The sequence below is a fragment of the Panicum virgatum genome, chromosome 3N, assembly GCF_016808335.1.
Source record: "Panicum virgatum strain AP13 chromosome 3N, P.virgatum_v5, whole genome shotgun sequence".
Taxonomy (NCBI): domain Eukaryota; kingdom Viridiplantae; phylum Streptophyta; class Magnoliopsida; order Poales; family Poaceae; genus Panicum; species Panicum virgatum.
This window is the reverse complement of record NC_053147.1, coordinates 7305161-7326158: the sequence shown is the minus strand read 5'-3', so window position 1 is coordinate 7326158 and position 20998 is coordinate 7305161. Positions and strand designations below refer to the sequence as shown.

The 20998-nt window shown below is 47.7% G+C and overlaps 4 protein-coding genes across 4 annotated transcripts; 1 reads left to right on the top strand and 3 right to left on the bottom strand.

The window, feature by feature from the left end:
• Window positions 1-881: 881 nt before the first annotated feature.
• On the bottom strand, window positions 882-1646 carry LOC120664036 (probable histone H2A.6). Its single transcript, XM_039942998.1, has one exon. It carries the CDS (start codon window positions 1539-1541, stop codon window positions 1086-1088), a length of 456 nt encoding a protein of 151 aa, XP_039798932.1. The 5' UTR covers window positions 1542-1646; the 3' UTR covers window positions 882-1085.
• A 5499-nt stretch (window positions 1647-7145) lies between these two features.
• LOC120664035 lies at window positions 7146-10081 on the top strand. The gene is made up of 4 exons (XM_039942996.1): window positions 7146-7680; window positions 7989-8382; window positions 9326-9603; window positions 9689-10081. Exons 2-4 carry the CDS (start codon window positions 8059-8061, stop codon window positions 9846-9848), a joined length of 762 nt encoding a protein of 253 aa, XP_039798930.1. The 5' UTR covers window positions 7146-7680; window positions 7989-8058; the 3' UTR covers window positions 9849-10081.
• A 1362-nt stretch (window positions 10082-11443) lies between these two features.
• On the bottom strand, window positions 11444-13606 carry LOC120664034 (actin-depolymerizing factor 7-like). The gene is made up of 3 exons (XM_039942995.1): window positions 13424-13606; window positions 11959-12224; window positions 11444-11862 (listed from the first exon to the last, which is right to left on the bottom strand). The coding sequence occupies exons 1-3, from the start codon at window positions 13589-13591 to the stop codon at window positions 11712-11714; spliced, it is 585 nt and encodes a 194-aa protein (XP_039798929.1). The 5' UTR covers window positions 13592-13606; the 3' UTR covers window positions 11444-11711.
• Window positions 13607-14531: 925 nt separating this feature from the next.
• Window positions 14532-20100, bottom strand: LOC120664033 (cation/H(+) antiporter 20-like). The gene is made up of 3 exons (XM_039942994.1): window positions 18769-20100; window positions 15300-16253; window positions 14532-15220 (listed from the first exon to the last, which is right to left on the bottom strand). Exons 1-3 carry the CDS (start codon window positions 19975-19977, stop codon window positions 14840-14842), a joined length of 2544 nt encoding a protein of 847 aa, XP_039798928.1. The 5' UTR covers window positions 19978-20100; the 3' UTR covers window positions 14532-14839.
• Window positions 20101-20998: the final 898 nt, after the last annotated feature.

Genomic DNA, 20998 nt, shown 5'->3' with positions numbered 1-20998 from the left:
TTGAAAAACATGGCCTGACATTGTTGAGATGTATAAAAAGTTCAAACAGTATTGGAAATTTGTAGAGAACGTGAGGATCATTGCAAAGCGGACTAGCAATGCACATTTATACGAATGAAAAGAAAACTCTTTTGCAGATTACCTCAGAATTCATACTGTTCAATCTGGCACCGTACTGCCGAAGCCGCGTCTGATGAAACTTTCACCATCTGCAAATTGGGGACGCGCACCAGTCAGAATTTATCTGTCGAAGACGCCTCTGTCGAAGCGTAGGCCGAAATTTGCATGCCAGCAAACCTGCAACGATTTTACAGCACACGACATGAACTGAAACGGTTACAATCACAACTCGCTCCGGGCTGTGTTTAGTTCCGCGAAAAGTTCTCAAAATTTTTCACAGACGCATGTCACATCGAATCTTACAATATATGTATAGAGTATTAAATATAGTTAAAAATTATAACTAATTGCACAGTTTAGTTGTATATGACGAGACAAATCTTTTGAGACTAATTACTCCATAGTTAAACAATAGTTGTCAAATAAAATCGAAACGTGCTACAGCAACTTTTTCGCAAACTTTTCGCGAACTAAACACACACCCGGTCTGAAATCTGAATGTTACCTGGCAAATTTGTCAAAGATGGACTCTCCCCTCATTGAATCCATTCGCCTGAAACCATTAAGTTTCACCAGTCTGAATCCACATGTAGATGTCCCAAAACGAAAATGCTAAGCCTTGTCAGAAACGAACAGAATCACCTGAAATTCAGTCCCATTTTGCAATGTACCATCCAACAACCCAAATCCATCGACCACAACGGAACCAGAAAACAAACCGCACTTCAGAAGCACAGGAAGCGCAAATACCAGATCCAGAATTCATAAAGGAAAGCAAACCGCTCCCACTTCTCATTAAATTTTGGAAACATACATATCCCCATCACCAACCACTACAGCTAAAGCCTAGACCTACGACATAGGATCCGAAGCTCGGAGGACACGATACATTGAGATGCGGCACTACATACACACAAAGCAAGGTGAGATGAGGTGAGATCCGCGCGCGCATCATCATGAGCAGCCTACTTCTTGGGGGACTTCGCGGCGGCCTTCTTGGGCGACTTGGCCGCCTTCTCTGCCTTCTCGGCGGCCTTCTTGGGGAGGAGCACCGAGTGGATGTTGGGGAGGACGCCGCCGTGCGCGATGGTGACCCCGGCCAGCAGCTTGCCCAGCTCCTCGTCGTTGCGGATGGCGAGGAGGACGTGGCGCGGGATGATGCGGTTCTTCTTGTTGTCGCGCGCCGCGTTGCCCGCCAGCTCCAGGACCTCGGCCGCGAGGTACTCGAGGACGGCGGCGAGGTAGACGGGGGCGCCCGTGCCCACGCGCTGCGCGTACCGGCCCTTCTTGAGGTAGCGCCCGATGCGGCCGACGGGGAACTGGAGCCCGGCCTTGACGGAGCGCGACACCGGCTTCTTCTTCGGCCCGCCAAGCTTGCGGCCCGCCGCCGCCTTCTTCACCTTCGGTGCGCCGGCGTCCATCTCGGAGCGGAGGCGGGGGGAATTGCAGGGAAACTCGGTTTTGGGTTGGGGCGAAACGAGGGAGGCGGGATTCGATAATTTTTTTGGGTGGTTTCGCTGTTTCGAACGCGGCGCTGGTTTTATAGCTGCGAGCGGGGTGACCACGACGGGGTGGGCAGGGGGGAGCGATCCGCGTGATGTAAGGTGAGCGCCGTTGGATCTCGGCGAGGGGGGCGGTGGAGATTTGTTTTGGGGGCGTGATCCGTGGGAGGGAGCTGCGGACCAATCAGGACCGAGGAAGCGGACAGCTGGAGGACTGCTGAGGTGTGTGGGTTGGTGGCAGGCGTGAGGCCCGTGCGAGCCAGATTAGATGAAGGTTCTATGGCCAGGTGCCCAGGTCACTGCATTTGGCACGGCAAAGATGAGTGTTTCTTGATCCTTATCCAAACGTAAGAAAGTGTGTTTAGTTGGTGAAAAAGTTTGGGTTTTGATATTGTAGCATATTTTGTTGTTACTTGATAAATAATGTCCAATTATAGACTAATTAGGTTTAAAAGATTCAGCTCGTGCTAATCAGTTAGACTGTGTAATTAGTTATTTTTTCAACTGCATTTAATGTTTCATAAATGTGTTCGAAGATTTGATGTGACGGATACTGTGCAAAAAAAATTTGGATACTAAACAAGGCTAAATTTTAGGATGTACCTATATCGTCACCGATGTTTTTTTCTTGTTGTTTCACTCAGTTCACTGATGGCATTAAAACGTGCAAGCATATAACAAAAATCATCAATCATAACCCATCATAGTGAGAAACAAACCGCCCTCCCCATAAGAAATAATCTCATTTCTGACTATTCTCGTGTTCTTCTGCAAAGACAAATCCTATAGCTCATCACAAACAACCCTAAATCCCCAGTTGATCTCACAATTTGCGGGGGCATGATATACCTAAGAAAAGTGAGCTTGATTCCAGAATGTCATGGGTATGTCCAATGTGATGTTGGTAGAGATAAAGTATAGGAAAAAGTTCACATTACCCCTTCAACTCTGGCTAAAGTCTAAAACTCAACTCTGATCTTTGAAATCGGCAAATTAGCACCCCCCCCCCAATCTTCCAAAACAGGACATAAACGGTTTTGGACCTAGTGGCATCCACATTGGGAAAGAAGCCCGCCCGCCCTTCCCACCCAAATAGATCAAACACTGCAGGCTCTACCCTATATCTTCAATTCGTAACTTAGGCCTTGTTTGGTTCCAGGACTTTTTTCAAAAGTCCCTATCACATCAAAAGGAATCTTACTATTTTATAGTATTAAATAAAATCTGTTTATAAATGTTTTTTGACAGCTGAGTGCTTTTTTGCGAGACGAATCTAATGAGCCTAATTAATTCATAATTGGCTACAATGATGCTACAGTAACCATTCGCTAATCATAGATTAAGATACCTCATTAGATTCGTCTCGCAGTTTAGCCCCAGGGTTCTGCAGTTAGTTTTATAATTAATATTTATTTAATACTTCTAAATACTAAAAAGTCCCTAGGACTTTTTTGAAGTCCCTGAATCTAAACACCCCCTTAGTGCAACCACATGAGCATCTTTTTCTACTACTGTTCTTCTCCATTCAGCTAACTCTGCTTCATGAACAACCATTCCTCCAATTGCCCCCTTGCCTCTGAAATCGACGCTCGTATTTGCATTCTCCTTGGTCATACCCCAAACCTTGACCCTCAAATCGATCAATAGTTGCCTTAGAAAAGGGTTGGTGCTGTCATCAGAACATAACCAAAAATCACAACCCCCAGCTTGTAGAAGCTGACCAAATCAGCTTGCTGTTCTTGAGAGCTTAAAAAAATCAACAGCAAACGGATCAAATACCAACCCAGCGTCGCATGTCAGGATGCAAATGGGTTGGTTTTGAGTCAACCAGTGCCCAACCCACTCAACCCAGTGGGAATCGTCAACTTAGTGGGTTGATCCAAAAATTAAACACCGGGTTAGCCAAAATTCATTGGGTTACCTAGAAATTAAATTAATAAGCTTATTTCCTTGCTGTCATTGACCTTTTAGCTAATCAATTAGGATTCAGAACAATGGCGAATGTGCTTTTCTCAATTTTATCGGGCAGCAAAATAGCAGGCGAGATAATGGAGGAAGCGCGCCCCCATCACTAGAAATGGACCACATTGGACAACAGAGCATTCACCGATGATGAGGGCCACTGCCGCCACAGCAAGCAGGTGGCCCAAGGTGGTCTCCATGGCCACCGTGCCGCTGGCGTGGCCCGTCCGTGGCTCCTTCCTGGCCGGGTAAGGATCAAAGTGAGGCGCCGTCGCCGTGGGGCTCTGGCGGGCTGCTCTCCAGTGCTAGGAGTAGCGCGCGGTATTGCTGCACTGGTGGCCCCGCCATGGGGCCCTTGACGGGATGGTCTCCAGTGGCTCTCGAAGCCGGAGTAGCGCCCGACGGTGGCGCTGCGGCGGCTCCCGGAGACGGAGCAGCAGTCGCCTTTTGGACCTTGGGGGGTGCCCTCCGCCACCGAGCTCGAGGGCGCGGCCATTGTGGTCTGGGATGGGTAGGAGAGGTCGGACCTCGCGTCCCTGGCCACCGCGCTCTGAGCAGACCTGCTCGTGGCCGTCACGCCGCCGTTGCATCCAGGATGTTTCGATCTCATTGTGGGGTTACCCAATAGACCTAATTAGTTTGGTAATACTAGACACTAGCTTTGTTTGGGCTAGCCCCATGGGTATTTACACCAATTTTTAAATTTTGGGTAATGGGTCATTAGGTCAACCCATAGAAACCTACATCCTGAGTTGCATGCATGTGTAATATCTCCTTCCATGGTGTGTTCGGAAACACTAACACACCGCTAACTTATTTGCTTGGACCGGCTTGCGCCAAGGTATAGTGAATTGGCCCATTACTAGCCGTGTGGTAGTGGGCTGATTTTTGTAGGTGGGGCCTATAAGCGCTTTTATATAAAAATCATTGGAATATGTATACGTTATATCTGGTTGCCAAAGGTGGTTTCAAATTTGGGGCCCACCTCTTGATTTGTAGAGGCAAATCATGCAATTTTTCTCATTACCTATAGTGACAGGGTGGATTTCCAAAAGTTGATTATGAAATCTAGTGACGAGAGGTAAGATGTGTGACGGATGAATGAATATGGTAAGGATTCTATGTTACAACACTTCAATGGCTACCGGTTTCCCTTCACACTCCTATTAATCTAATATAGCGTATGTGAACATAAAATTATGCAACGGGTGTCAGAATCATTTAAATGAAGCTAGCCTGCATGGAAAGTTCTTTTTTTCCTATTTATGAAATTACACCAAAATCTCCAAAAAATTTCACGAAAACACCCTAGCCACGGGTGTCAGAACGGACCGCGCCAAATGGCTGAATAAGCCATCGAAAACTATGAGCAACCTAGGAATTGTTTGGTTTGGTTGGAGCGTTCCAACCCGACCTACTTGAATATGATCCAGTTTGATTGCTGATGGGAGAGGTAGAGAATCATACCTGATAACATGGTGCACGACTAGTGATCTACTTGTACATGATCATTAATTATGTAACGGGGTATGGTATAACATATCTTGTTTGGACATTGGAATAAAGGCATTTAAGCTTTATGATATTTTACCAATTTAACATACTGCCCATAATTCATGAGGTGTATATACTCCCTCCATTCACTTTTGATAGCTTGTATACTAAATATTTGTTTTGTCTAACTAGTGGAGGTGTACATGCATGTACGTGCCTGTGGCACGTATTTAAGGTCAAATTATTTAAGATTGATTGAATTGCAACGAACTACTACTAAAAAAATTCTCAGTTATTGTGTGATAGAATAACCAACTATGCTATCTAAAAGTCTAAAAGGAAAGCAACATTTAGTATCTATACAAGACAACCCTTGATTAAATATGGAAATATATTATTTTCATGTTGATGTTTACGGAATTATTTAGTCAACGAATTAACAAAGGAATGTCTAGCTTGGTATGTTACTAATTGGATTTATATGAGTTTATTTGGAGCCAATCAGATCAATGCATATACATTTAATTCCATAAACGCAAAGGAAGGAAATGAATCAAACATTTAATTCCATGAACACAGAGGAAGGAAATGAAGCAAATAGAGATGAATCGCGGAGATCGAAGGACATTGATTTGGAAGACATCAGACTCTATCTGCTCCCTTCGCAGGCTGACTTGTCTTGTCGTTTTTTGTGTGCCCCAATTAGCACTCGTACAACTAGGGGTATCAATATTCGTACATCGGCTGCATCATTTTCCATAGAGAAAAGAAAGAGAATCCAAATTGCTGGGTAATAATTAAATGAATTTTTGTAAAAATATTATGTATATTCCCAGCAATCCCGATCAAAACAACATGCTGGGATTAGGATAGGTGACTGTTTCTGACCTCCTGGATAACGGGCGTTGGTGCTATGCTGACGACCATGCAATGTGCGATATTAGGAGAGGCAGATAGAACGGGAGAACGCCAGTGGTGACCACCGGGGAAATGTAGACGATGTGGGATGTCGGTGATCTAAGAGATGATTTCAACACCCTGATGAACAACACCTCCTTCATAACTAACAAATAAAACTGCTACACAACAAACTAGTGAAAAAAAAGTTTTAGCTTTTGGGTAGAAATGTTTTCCTTCTATCGAAAAATGAGACTTCATCCTATTTCGTCAAATTTTTAGACCTGGCAACTCCACCCTCTTCCGTCAAATCTTTGGACCTGGCAAGTGAAATCTCAGTGAGAAGTACGATGGTCTAATTTTAGTGAGAGAGAATTTCAATTCCTTTTTTTAGGGACAAATTTCAATTCTTTTATGCTTCCCCAATCCCAATGGTCTAAGGTCCAACCAAGGCCCAACGATTCGGAGATAGTTCGGTCCCAGCCCAATGATAAAGCAAGAGCCTATTCGGCTGGTAGAATGAATCAATGATAAAGCAAGAGTCTGTTCGGTTGGTAGAATGAATAGTACTCGACTGGTAGAATGAATAGTATTCTGTGAGAGGGAATAAGCCGTAATAAGCCAGCCCAGCACTGTTCATTGGGCTAGCCGAACAGGCTCGAAGACCAATGGGCGCAAAGACAACCGGTGAAGCGTCATTTCCGGGAGCAGCAGATTGGCTGTGTTTAAATCCCAAAAGCAAAATGCAAATTTTTTTTAAATCGCTTGTATGGTATACTAAATATAGTCAAAAAAATAAATCGCATTACACAAATGAACTGTAAATCGCGTGACGAATCTAATGAGTCTAATCAGGGCGTGATTAGACACTGAATTGCTACAGTGATGCTACAGTAACATGCTCTGATGATCCTCTAATTAGTCTCATTAGATTCATCTCGTAGTTTACAGACACGATCTATAATTGATTTTGTGATTAATCTACATTTAATACTTCAAATATTGAAGATTCCATTGCAAAAACGCAAAATGTAAAGTGAATTAAACCCACCCTAAGTAATTTCGTGAAAAAACAAACGCCAAAAAAAAGCCCAGACCAAGTACACGTGGCACCTTATCCACTCGCCCCACTATAAATGCGCCCGCGAATACCCCGACCCGCTCCGCGTCAAGAAAAACCACAAGGAATCGAGGAGGAGTGGGAGGCGAGGGAAGTCGTCAGAAAAAAAAAATCCCTCGTCCGCGGGGCGAGCGATTCGTCGTCACCCCTTTTCTCAGTCGCCGCCTGCTCCTGCTCAGATCTGCGACGCCCCAAGCCCGACCTCGCCGGCGGCCGCGGCGGCCGAGGCGCGGATCCAGGATGCCTTCGCCCGTGCGGGGCTGCTGCTCGCCCCTGCGCCGCCTCCCCCGCGACGACGCGCTCTCCTGCCCCTCCGCCTGCTCCCATCGTCTCAAACCTTGGTCTTGGCGTGCCCAACCCCTCTCCTCCTCCTAACGCTTGCATCCGCCCCTCTATCTGTCCACCCATCCGTCTGCCCCGCTTCCTTCCTCCTAGAGTTCTAGTTCTACCTGCTGCCCTTGGCGCCTGCCATTTCCTCTCGCGCACCGGCTTGTCTTGCAGGGTTTGGTGCTGTCTTGTGCTGGATCGGATTGGTTTGGGTCGGTTGCTCGCTCTCTGGATCGGATCTGCGCTGCTGGGAGTTAGGTAACATACAGGATCACCTGCCTCTTAGGATTATTGTGTAACCAAATCCAGGCCTAGAATTATTATTATTATTATTATTATTATTATTATTATTATTATTATTATTATTATTATTATTATTATTATTATTATTCGACCGAGCTTCAGTTGTTTCACTTAGGATCGCATTATGCTATGCTTAGAGTTTAATCTATAGTGTATAGTGATGCAACTCTGTCACTTAGCAAGTTAGCATCATCATCTGAATCTTGAAGTATGGCTATGTGGAGGAATAATAGCTAGAGCGGTGATTTTCTCCTGTTTTGTAGCATCGGTGCAGTGTGGTCGTACGCTTGCAGTTTCGGTGTATCACTCTGCAAGCAGTAAGCCAGTGCCTTGATGGATGGTCGTACCCGCTGTCTCGAGAGAGCGCCAGTGGTGACCTCTGGTGACAACTCTCCTACAAGCGTTGCCCATGCTGGTCTTCTGCCTCCGATAGAGAGGTGCTGTGCTTCGGTTGATGAAACCTGTGAAGCCGCAGAGGGTGGCAATGGTTTGCTGGAGGCTCAGATATGTACGGGTTTCTCCCAGTCGATAACTTTGGAGGTGAAGAAAGGCCTCCAGAAGTGTGCGACTTTCCCTCAACAGGCGGATCACTCATGCTCGAGTGCAGATGATGGGCACACGGGTGCCCCTGCTTATGAGCGCTCGGTGTCCTTACCTGTGAGTACCTGATGTTAAATTGTCTTATCATTTGTCCAAAATGATTGTTATTGTATTTACCTTCTCGCTAATTTGTGCATGCTCAATTGGTACCTGAATGTGACTTTTCATTGTTACAATTATGAGCAAAGTTTCATAATCTGACAGCAGACTGGATTCCAACTAGGGTTCTTAGTGTTCTATAGCTGCTTTTAAGTGATTTCGATTTATATGTGCTTTCCAGTTTGTAGGCAACTAAGCATGACACACTCTGCTCATACAAAATTAGCAACATCTTTTGAAATACTACAATACTTCGAACTAGGTTAAATATATCCAGATTTTATTCTGTGCTAGCTGAGTGTTTTGGGGCTAAAGCTCCAGAAAGTTAGGGCTAGCTAGCCATATTAGCGAGCGACAACCATGCCATGCCAGCAACCCACATTTCTTTATCTATATTTTTTGTGTGTAAATTTGGCCGTAGTTGTTTCAAGTTATTCATTCCATGTAACCTGATATTCCTTGTCCAAACATATGCTGCTTATTGCTGTGGCTATAATTAGGAAGCCTGCTTGAGAATTGAAGGCTCAGGCTGTTTTCCTTTGTACCGTTCTTGGAGGAGGAAAGATATGACAAGCTTGGGGTCATATAAATACAGTTGTGAACGGAATCAATCAAACAATCTGCTTAACTGCCTAAAGTGAGTCCATGCCTGTCTGGCTATGCTTCTGTAGTTCTGTATTAGGCTAGCCATGCATGCCGGACAATATTTAGCAATTTGGCAGCTCAGACAACTAGTGTCTTTTCACATTCACGTGAAGCAACCAGTTATTGCCCTTGACGTGCTGGCCAATCACTATTTGCTCTCTCGAGTCTTTTTTGACAACTAACAAACTAATAACGCTTGTGGTAATATACGCTGCCTAATGATGACTACTACCCTTTTCATTTTGTCGATCACTAGCCAACTTTGAAGCTCATCTCGGCTATGAAAGGAGGCCGTGAAAAGAATGGAATGGCATCACCAACTGAAAATCGCCACGTCAAATGGGCCCCTGACGTGTATGATCCCCCTGTGACGTCGGTATGCCATTCAGTGAATAGCAGTTATCAGCGGCGGTCCAAATCCCGCAAGGAGAAGAACAAGCAGAAGAATAAGCAGAAGAAGCAGAAGGGGAAGTCCAAGAAAAATCACCAGAATTCTATACAGAGTTCATCTGTAATGCAGTTTCCTGATCATGGGTATGAGCATTTTACTGCTATTCTCACCTTTGCAATCCATGGGCATCCAATATTTTTCTGATTTATGCACCTTGAATATTGTTAGGTTGAAAGGTGTTAGCACTACTGGCGGTCAATCTTCAGTAGACGATCATACGACCATGATCATGGATTACAGCATGGGCAATCAGGAAGCCAAATGTGGAAGCAGCTTCATGCATGAGTCTGTTGCCAAAATGCATTTCTCGATTGCTGAAGCTTCCTGAAAGGTGCTCGTGTTCTGCAGATGCACCCTCAATTCTGTAAATATGATGGATGTATATAAATAAATCCAGCATGCTGTTGTTGTCGTGGGCGTTGTGTTGGGTTTGATGTGTTTGAGTTATGGCCTCGTTTGATACTGGAGAAATAATTTTTGGACAGACTTTAACACTTTGTTCTGTATGTTTTGGTGGACACATATCTATCTCCAATCCTTGGCTTTGTTGTTATAGCCTTACATGTGCTTTGTTGATTGTGGTGCTGTATCTGGCTATGGATATTGCAATAGTCGATTAGAAATGACGTTTAGCTGGTAAAGTGTATGAATCTGTGCTGTGCTCATTAAAACAGCTGCCGATTTTGAAGAAAGCAAACTGATTATAGTGCACACTACAGTACTGGGTATATTCTCCTGGCTGCTTGGGTCTTGTTTAGTTGCAAAAATCAAAATTCCAAAATTATATCACATCAAAAGGAAATTTTACATGCATGGAGTATTAAATTTAGATGAAATAAAAAATAAATTGCATAGTTTGCTTGTAAATTGGGAGACGAATCTAATGAGCCTAATTAGACTATGATTAGACACTAAATTGCTTCAGTAATTGCTACAGTACACATGTACTGATGACGGATTAATTAGTCTTAATAAATTTATCTCATATCTTACAGACGAGTTCTGTAATTAGTTTTGTGATTAATCTATGTTTAATACTTCAAATATGCAAAGATTCCATTTCAGAAACTTTACAGCCACAACTAAAGGAGGCCTCAGTTGTATACTCTTCTGAAAATCTGATGGATGTCCAGAGTTTCTGTGAAATTCTGTAATGCAGACTCCTTGTCATGGGCATGAGCTGATGAACATTTTACTGTTGTTCTTGTATTCGCAAGTCACAGGAATGACTGCATGAGGCATCCAATATTTGGCTGATTTATGCACTTCGAATTCCTGGCCGTGTATCAGCATTTACTGCTCTTCTTGTATTCACAACTTAACTCATGGGCATGAACCATGAGGCATCCAATGTTTTGCTGATTTGTGCACCTTGAATTTTGTTAGGTTCAAAGGTGTCGTGCGTGCAGTACTGGGTGCAAACGGATATTTATTCGAATGTCAGATTTTTGGTCATTTTTCTTCGATTATGGATAAATAAGATATAGAATTTTTCTATGTAAATTCATAGCCTTGTATTTAATATTGACCTTGTAAAGATTCATAAAAACTAAACCTCAAATTTATCATATATATTCTCAAATAATAGATATAAAAATCCGAATACAGATCGGATACAGATTCAGATGTTTTTTCACCTTTTTAATTGTAGGGAGCAAATAATGCATAAAAAAATCTATACAAAATTTTATTCTTATGTGTAATAATATGCTTGATAATATAAAAAAAGATTAGCATAAAATTCCAAGCATATCTATTTCAAAATATCAAATTTGTTCTGAGAATTCGGATGTCTAGTTCCACCCTTGCTGGTGGTTCTGATAATCTGGACATCTAGAAGGATTCCACGGAAATGCTGCCAGATGTATTAATTGCAAATTTGTTGACATGTTTAACTGGAGATAAGCCATGTTGCGAATTCAGTTTCAGATCTTCCAACCAGGTTTTGATAGACCGCAAGACAACTGTGAATATAATTCTACCACCGAAATGTTGCTTCTCATGGCAAGCATGGCAGCATACCAAGAAAATTGACGAACAAGCACGCCGAACAGATATATTTATGGCTGCAATGGATGTAGTTTACATAGTCCCGTAAGTAGCACATGACAGGCAGCCTTTGCCTCAGGGGAGCACTAAGTCCTCGTCTGATGTTCATACTCAGGCAGATGCAGTTGGTTATTGGCCATGATCAGTTTGCACGGCCTTGGATCACGTCAAGACCAACCTCGGCGGAATCGGTAGCCTGAAGCTCCACCTGGATGCCGTCCAGCTCCCTCTTGAACCTCTCCTTGGAGCTCGCGTAGATCATCTTGCTCCTCACACGCGCTGTATCAGGGGACCTTCACCATTGCAGCCCATCAATGTCAAGCACATCAGCAGCCAGCCACACCGAGAACAGAACCGACAGTTAAAATGCCAAGTGAGAAAGTACATACCACGCGATGAAGAAAATCTTGCTCTTCTGGCAGTTCTCCTCAGTCACAAAATCGTAGTCGAAGATTGCATATCTGCACTCATTTGCAGGGAGGGTCGCAGCGAAATCATCGTAGTTCAGCACGGGCTCGCCGACCTTCTCTACCACGACCATCTTCTTCTTCTCGTCAATCTTGTAGATGATGAAGCGATGGGTCCTCTTGGCCTTTAACTCCAGGAACCGGAGCTTGCACTCGTCGTCCACGGCCATCCCTGACGCTGCATTCGCCTATGAGTAAAGAAAATTCATAGTCAATAAAGACGATTTGCTTGCACTGCAAAACATCATAGAAGTAAGAAACAACAATCACATGCCAGTTGCTTCAATTGTAAAAGCATTCGCTGTCAGTCGATATGATACTACTGTAAAAGCAGTTCCATATGGTGGATGTAATGTGAGATAAGCTCATTGTGATCAGGGGAAGGTTACAGAACAACTGTAGCTGGCCGTGCCAGTTCCAGAGGAAGCTTGGCTGCAGTTGGGTTGCCTGTACCTCTCATCTGAGCTGAACACAATCAATACAAATGACTGGCACTCTGGCAAGACAATGGCTGCCGAACAAACTGAATTCGGTGATGTTCTCTACTACTCGGTGGATCTGAATCTCAGCTAGCAGAATGTCCACATATCACAGCATAATTGATCGGTGCGAGTCCACAACAGGTCCACATGAAACAATGACAATGACTGCCGCGAGCACAATTGTGAAGACATGAACTACGACCGCACATCACGGCACAACTAGTTGGAAAACAATGTGATGCCTTCTCTGACATCCCTTTCTGGTACATGTACATGTTCTCTTGGATACGGTGTACCAAACTGCCCGAGCTTTGGCATTCGAAGATCACAGGTAGTCAGAAAGTACATCTAAAGTTACCACCACATCTGGTGACTAGACATGGCAATTGAACTGAAGAGGCGAGCCATCTGATGATTTGAGTTTTTTTTTTCAGACCATATCATGCGATCGAAGTTGGCAGTCAGTAAACTACTGAAAGAAGCCCTGTTTTCCCCCAAGTAGTCAGCTACCAAACTGAAGCATAAGGCTAAATGCTTGGTCTGCTAAATGACTAGATGAGGGGACGAATCCGTCGCTGAACTGATAGCGAGCAGGAATGTTCTGACTGCTTCGCTTGTTCATCTACGCGATCAATCAAAATCGACCCTAAGCTAAACGCAGGTGGGAGAGACATCCTGCCACTGTGAGGACAAAACGGACAATGTGCCGGAACTGTAGCTTGTGAAAGAACAAGAGCATCGCAGATCGAATCTCGCCAACTCTTCCCTCACCCCTACTCGACAAAGATCTAGATCGCGTAGGTTGATGATGAGCAGAACGGAGAGATACCGTGCACAGACAACAGCGACAATCAGCAGAGACGAACCCGCAGCGGGAGGTGGGAAGAGGAGACGGTCGCGCTTACCATTCGGGCTGGGCGGAGGGCGATCGCGGCGAGGAAGGAAGGTGCTTCTCCTCTCCCCTGGCTGCCCTGCGAGTTGCTTGGTGGTGGTGGAGGGAGGGTGGCGGAGCGGTGGTGGTATTTGTGCGGGGGAGTCGCGTGGGATGGACGCGCGCCTCCCCTCCGCGGCATCTTTTCGGTCGGAACTCGGAAGGCTGCCACCGACCGCGGCCCCACCAGTCAGTGCCTTCCCCTGGTCCCCCTCTAGCCACCAGTGTGCCTGGCCCTGTGCGATTGTGGGCCCCAGGGATCACATCACGGCGTCACATCGTGGAATTCACTGATTAATTTGAAGCGGCCCAAGTGTGGCCCGTTTAGGTGGTGGTAGTAGTCTGGTAAAGAATGGGCCCGGGCCCAAGGTTGGTATGCGATCAACTCATTTTATCACATATCCCTCTCTTTTTCCAAATGGAAAAATACTTCTTTTTGTGAAAGGAAAAAAAAGATACACATACATGGCTTTATTTAGGCATGATTACGTAAAAACGTAGAAAGTTTTATTCACGTTTGTTGGCATTTTTCGTGACCTGCCATCAGATTTTAAAATTTAAGGAGAGGGAGAATGAACTAGTTTGTCCTGATCAAAGTAAATGCTATATGGAACCTACAATCCAACATGGACGCATTCATCGGAGGGGTAATTTCAAACACCAATTGATTACGTTATTGCTAACGCGGTGATCTTAAACTCCAATGTAGAACAATTTCAAAAAACTTGGCATCTAGATGAATTACTTTCCTTGTTTGTGTGGCACCTCATTGAGTGCAACTCCCATGGGGACTTGCCTAGTATGAACCTTCTCATTGGGATTAATCTTATTTCTACTCGTGTGCTTCTTTTGCGTTTCAATCAAAATTTTCATATTCCAAAATAAATATAATTTCGTATCGGTCTGTTTGACTTTGAACTCTACAAAGCTGAGAGTTTTCATATCCTGATTCAGAGTTTTTCAGCATTCAGTTGAACGTTCGTATAGAGTTGAAATGATTTCATTGTTCACTGGAAGTTGTTCAAATTGCAAATTGGAAGAAAACAAGCGAAATGTGGAATTGCTTACATCGTTTAGTGCAGTAATAGGCAAATGTAAGTGGTTATATATTAAGCTGGATATACATGATTAACCTTCTACGACCAATATTTTATAAACATTTGTGCTATTAAGTACGCATTAGCCTTGGTAAAACAAGCAACCGAATACATTCAGTAGCCTTATCAAAAGGAAGCGTGACACTTAACCATAATTACATGCTTACCGATTCCAAACTTATTCTATCAGGGAAAAAAACTTTCGAAAAAAAATAAGCAATATTTTTAGTCATCGTCATCATCCTACCGGATCAAACCGGCGCTTGATCACTGGATTCAGAACGTGCGAGACCTTATGGCTCGGCCATGGCCATGTCCTTGGCAAACTCGCCGTCGTGAGCGTGGCCGTCGACGACGACAGAGACCGGCACCTCGTCCGCGTTGCTCATGTCGTGCTGCTGCACGACGAGCACCGACGACGTCACCCCGTGGCCGGAGGAAGCGAGGGCGTCGCCGATGGGCCCGAGCTCCGGGTGCTCCGCCGGGCGCACGGCGAGCTGCGCCACCATCGAGGACGGCAGCCGGCCCTTGCCGACGACCACCAGGCCGTACTCCCTGCTCTTCCCGATCGACACCACCTCCTCGATCACGTTGCCCACCACCACCCGCTCCTCGAACCGCACCAAGGACCCCATCCTCTGCCGGAACTCCGCCACCGCCGCCTCGTCCAGCTCCTGAATGCGCCATGGATCAAGCAATAATCCATCAGAAAAGGTCATCTCCTGAATTCGATCCTGAAGTTAATTAATTTACCTTCTCCTTGCGGGTGTCGATCACGGCTGTGGAGAATGTGTAGCTCCGGTCAGCGTTCTTGGTGTTGGATGGACGCAGGGTGACCTCACACTGCTCCTCGCTGCCGGCCTTGCCGTCGACGAACCGCACGACGGTGACCTCCACACCGGGGTGCTCGGCCATCCTGCTGGCGAGCTCCAGCGCCTCCCTGTCGTCCGGCCCGCCGAAGAACACGACGCAGACGCCGTGCGCGACCTGCTCCGAGCTGACCTGCTCGCCGCCGCCGAAGCCGCGGTCGACGAGGACAGCCACCGAGCAGGGCGCCTCCCGCAGGATCCTCCGGTTCACGGCGCGCCACTCCGGCCCGAGGTTCTCGACGTCGTCGCCGTGCCCCGTCTGGCGCTTGTGGAACGGCAGCACGACGAGAGAGACGCGCTTGTCCTCGGCGACGGCGGCGACGTCGTCGTGGATGGTGTGGAGCGCGGACACCGCGGTCATGGGGCGGACGCTGACGTGCCCGAGCTGCGCGTAGGTGTCGAAGGCGACGTCGACCTGGTCGTGGGGCTCCCCGGCGCGGCGCGGGCGGAGGAACGGGAGCCCGTTCCGGCGCGCGGCGCGCACCATGAGGATGGAGGAGGTGCGCTCGGTGAGCTCGACCATGCGGAGGATGTAGAGCTTGACGAGGCGGCGCGGCTGCGTGTGGCCCCGGATGGTCTCGATGAGGTTGATGAGCGCCGGCACGTCCTGGCCGCCGTGGATGCAGGCCAGCACGCGCAGCTCCTGGGCGCCGGCGCCGGCGGTGGCCGACGGGGAGGACGGCGCCGAGGGGACCGCGCCCTGGAGCTTGCGGTGGTGGAGGCGGCGGCGGCCGGCGGCGCGCGCGGGCTTGTAGATGGCCATGACGGTGGGCGTGGTGATGAAGGTGGTGACCAGCGCCATGAGCACCAGGATCGCGAACGTCTCCTCGTTCAGAACCTGCAAACGCGACAGTAGATGTTTGCAAGTTTGGAAAAGTTGAGCGGAAATTTCCTTTTCCGGCAAATTTCGTAGAAATTCTTTTTCTTGATCTTGGCAGCAGAAGCAAATTCAACTTGGCCTGTGGCAAATTGATTGATTTGAGATGTTGGATGCAGCGTCGTTTGACACGCAGCTGGACGCTGTGACGCCACGTACGTGGGGACAAAATTGTGCATGACTGACAGGTTGACATCTGAATGCCATCTCTAGTCCGCCACAGGACCCACATGCCAGTTGCTTATGTATGCATAGACCTGGGCAAATGTCGGGTCGGGTTGGGTTCGGGTCGGGTCAAGGCCGGGTCACGGGTCGCATAGGACGGCCCGCGTCTGACCCGTATCTATCACCGGGTCGGGTCGGGTTGTCCCGTGCACCCTGCGCGGGCGTGTCGGGTCGGGTTTTTTTCGGGTTGGGTCGGGTTTTTTTGGCATTTGGGTCGGATTTTTCGGGTTGGGTCGGGTTTTGGGTCAAAAATCACGGCCCGTGCCCGGCCCGTTGATTGTTGCGGGTCAAAAAATACGGCCCGCGCCCACCCGCCACGTAGCTCGGGTCGGGTCGGGTCGGATTTTTTCGGGCGGGTCGGGTTGTTCGGGTCGGGTGACCCATGCCCAGGTCTATGTATGCATGCTGGTGCTGACGTGTTGCCCTGTAGAATTCGGGGACATGGGTGGCACGACTTGAGTCGTTGAGGGTGTGTTTAGATCCAAAATTTTTACACCAAAAAAACATCACATTGAATGTTTGGACACATGCATGGAGTACTAAATGAAGTCTATTTATAAAACTTTTAGCACGGATGAGCTCTAAATCGCGAGACGAATCTAATGAGTCTAATTAATCCATGATTTGCAAATAGTAATGCTATAGTAACTATCTGCTAATTATAGATTAATTATGAATTAATTACCATCATTAGATTCGTCTTGTGATTTACAACCAATCTGTGCAAAAAATTTAGTAAATAGATTTTGTTTAGTAGTTCTAAATGGCAAGATTCTATTCCCAAAATTTTTTGGGTGAGGATCTAAACACGGATTCTAATTGAAGGCTCTAGCGGATTTAAACAAGTTTGTTTTTCTTCCCCAAGGATGGTAATGGACTATGACTCTAATGTTTCGTGCACAGTTCAACATAGTTTTTAATACTTTTAGGTCAAAATTATATAAAATTAGAGCATAATTCTTTTAGACTCGATTCTTAGATTATCTAGATTAAAAATTAAGACACTTTACCACACTATCTTCAACATTATACAATCGCAAATACTAACTTTTTGTTGGTCAAAACAGATCAACACTTTTCCAATTTCTGCAATACCACAACGCGCAATCCACCTATACCTTCTACGGTTGATGCAGAACAGTCATCAGAGACCTTGGAAGCACTAGCACCGCAATGTCGTAGTGACCAAGGAAAGGTCATGGCCTGGTCGCACATCATAACAAGAGATGAAGGTTCATGGTAGTTCTTGCTCGTTCTACAAGGCGCGCGCGCTCCACTTTCCAACGCACCGCGAAGGCAGGCGGCAGGCCCGCCTGACATGACATGTTTAGGTCACCACCAGTGGCCGACTACTAGCTCTAGGAGAGCCACCTCTGCTGTTCGCATCTGTGACGTCGCCGATGGCCTAAAGAAACCTAGTCACGAGCAGCTATGGCGTGCGGCACTAGAAAGCTACTAGCCACGATGAATCGCATGGTGATGAAAACGGACGGGAAAATCTATCAACTATTTTCGTTTTCATTTTTTATTACAGAAAACAGGAGCAGGAGCGGAATAGTCGGGTACGGGAGCGGAAACATGATATAACGGTTACGGAAACGGGCGGGAACCGGAAAATCTACCGGAATGCATTATTACTTAATCACCACTCATTTTGTATGAATATAACACTAAACACTCCTATACACAAACTATTTTTCAAAAATATGATCAATATTTATTGTTTTCTACGTGAAATATATGTATTGATGTTGAGAAACATGTGAGGATATATGGTGCGCCTATTTATTTTTTCCCGAATTTTAGAGATACGGGAAAAATACGAGATTATCTCGGCGAAAAACGGGATCTCACAAATACGGGCAGAATACACCCCCTCCCGCTTCCCGTCCCATTTTCGTATTTTTCCATAAATACGGAAACGGGCGGGATAAATATAAAAATACGGACGAGACAGGATGGAATTTTTTCCGTCCCTTTTCATCCTTAGTCAGGCACCAACGGGAACCATGTGACCTCTGCTTTTGTCCTCACATGATGAACTCCTGTTTGGCTCCATGCAAGCTCATGCTCTCTCAGTCAAGGACAAGTCCCAAAAAGAAAGAGAAGAGATGATCTTTCTTTTGTTAAAAAAAAGAAATTTTGAGGGAAAGAGAGGAGAAATTAAGAACTGCCAACAAAAGATTATTATTGCGCATTGGTGTTGATGACCACGCCCAGATGTTGAGCACGGCCGAAGCATGCCACGTACCTTTCGCTCCCTGCCGATGTTGAGCACGATGAGCTCGACGAGTCCCTTGGTGTTCATGACCACGCCCAGCACCACCGCCTCCCGCGCCGACATCCCGCACGCCATGGCCACCCCGAACGTGCCGGCGATCTTCCCGGCGCAGGCCGTGCCGATCACCAGCGCCAGCATCGCCCACGCCACGCCGCCGCGGATCGCCGCCACGTCCGTCTTGAGCCCGCTCGACGCGAAGTAGAGCGGCAGAAGCAGCTCCGACACCAGGTCCTCCACCCGCGCCGTCACGCGCCCCGCGAACGCGCCCTCCTTGGGCACCGTCAGCCCGAAGACGAAGGCGCCGAAGATGGCGTGGATCCCGATCAGGTCCGTCGCGAACCCAGACGCCAGCACGCCCGCCAGCGTCGCGGCGACCCAGGCGTCGCCGCCGCCGTCCCCCTCGGCGTCCGCGCGGCGCGCCACCCACGCCATCGCGGGCTTGACGGCGAGCATCCACGCCGCCACGAACGCGGCGCTGCACAGCAGCACCCACAGGGAGGTGATGGGCCCGCGGTCCCCGCCGCCCGAGATGGCGACGGCGAGCGCGAGCAGCACCCAGGCGGCGACGTCGTTGAACGCGGCGGCGGCGAGCGCCGTCTCCCCGATGGGCGTGGTGAGCAGCTTGAGCTCGGCGAGGATGCGCGCCAGGACCGGGAACGCGGTGATGGAGAGCGCGACGCCCATGAAGACGAGGAAGGGGGCGTAGCCGGCCTGGTCGGCGCCCGGGATGGCGCGGCGGAGCACGAAGGCGACGCCGACGCCGCAGGCGAAGGGGAGCGAGATCCCCGCGGCGGCGATGGCGAAGGCGCGGCGGCCGCTGCGGCGCACGGAGCGGAGGTCGAGCTCCAGCCCCACGAGGAAGAGGAAGAAGAGGAGGCCGAGGCTGGCGACGGACTCGAGCACGGGCGCGCTCCAGGGCGGGAAGAGCGTGCGGAGGTAGGCTTTGTTGCGGCCCAGCGCGGAGGGGCCGAGCAGGATGCCCGACACCATCTCGGCGATCACCTTGGGCTGGCGCAGCGGGCGGAGGAGGAAGGCGAGCGCGCGGCTGAGGACGAGGATGAGCAGGGCCTGCAGGATGAGCAGCGGGAAGGCGAAATGGAGCGGGTCGTCGCCCTGCCACACACCGTTGGAGGACGTCTTCACCGCCGCCATGTCCGCCGCCGACGCCGACGCCGACATGTTGGCGCGCGGGCAGGGGAGGCGAGCCGAGCCGAGCCGAGCGAGGAGGGGAAGCGATTCAAACGTACGAGGTGGCTTTGTTGGATTAGTAGTCAGTCGGGTCACTGCCTCCTGCAACTGCGAGCGGGAGCGGCGGGGGTCCCGTGATCCGGCGACTGCTCCAGGGAGACGGCGAGAGGGGGCCTTTTTGCATGTGAAGGTGGGGGGCCACGAGTCACTGACGAGTGGGCTCGCTGTCCCAAACTTGTTGGGAATGGCCCAATCTGAATGAAAATCACAACCGACTTCATTTGACAACCAAGCTAGCCTAGGGTCACGATATTCTTCGCTCTGGGTATTATTCGAGCATTTCAAGCGTTATTGACTGCACTACAGTGCTAACCCAACTCCCCTTGGATGACCTCTCGCCACCACATATTTCGAGCGTGCTAACTCGATGGTATTTTAGCTTATTTTCACATTGATTTTCGAGGGCCACTGAAACTCGTTAGACTTTGTTATGAAATTTATTCCGGATCAGAAATAATAATATAACAAGAGATTCGCGACAAGTATAACAAGAGATGAGAATTTATTCTGAACTGAAATTAATTTCATAAAAAAAGACTGTACAACAAGAGACCAAGAGTAAATATAGCCGAACAAAATCTTAGCTTTTCCTCATCTACGGCCGGCCAATGTGAGGATATGAATTTGTTATTTCGTCCCCCACTACTCGTACTCTAGACAGTAGTGTACTGTAGCATATAGTGTGCCCACACCTCGATCATGCTACTTCCCCCTTCTGATCGAGCAAAGTCAACCACAGAGGCCAGGTCGATACATGGGAGCCGAACACGTGTCGCGCTCCTGCTTGGCTTCTAGCTCCGCTCAGTTCCTGCTGGGCCGGCCTTTGCGCCACCTCGCTACGTGCGTGCGTACCAATAGCAACCGCCGTGCACGATTCTTTCGGACGGTCACAATTAAGTGCTGCTCGTATTCCTGCTAAAGCTTTTAAATTTTAGTTATTTAAATTTTAATT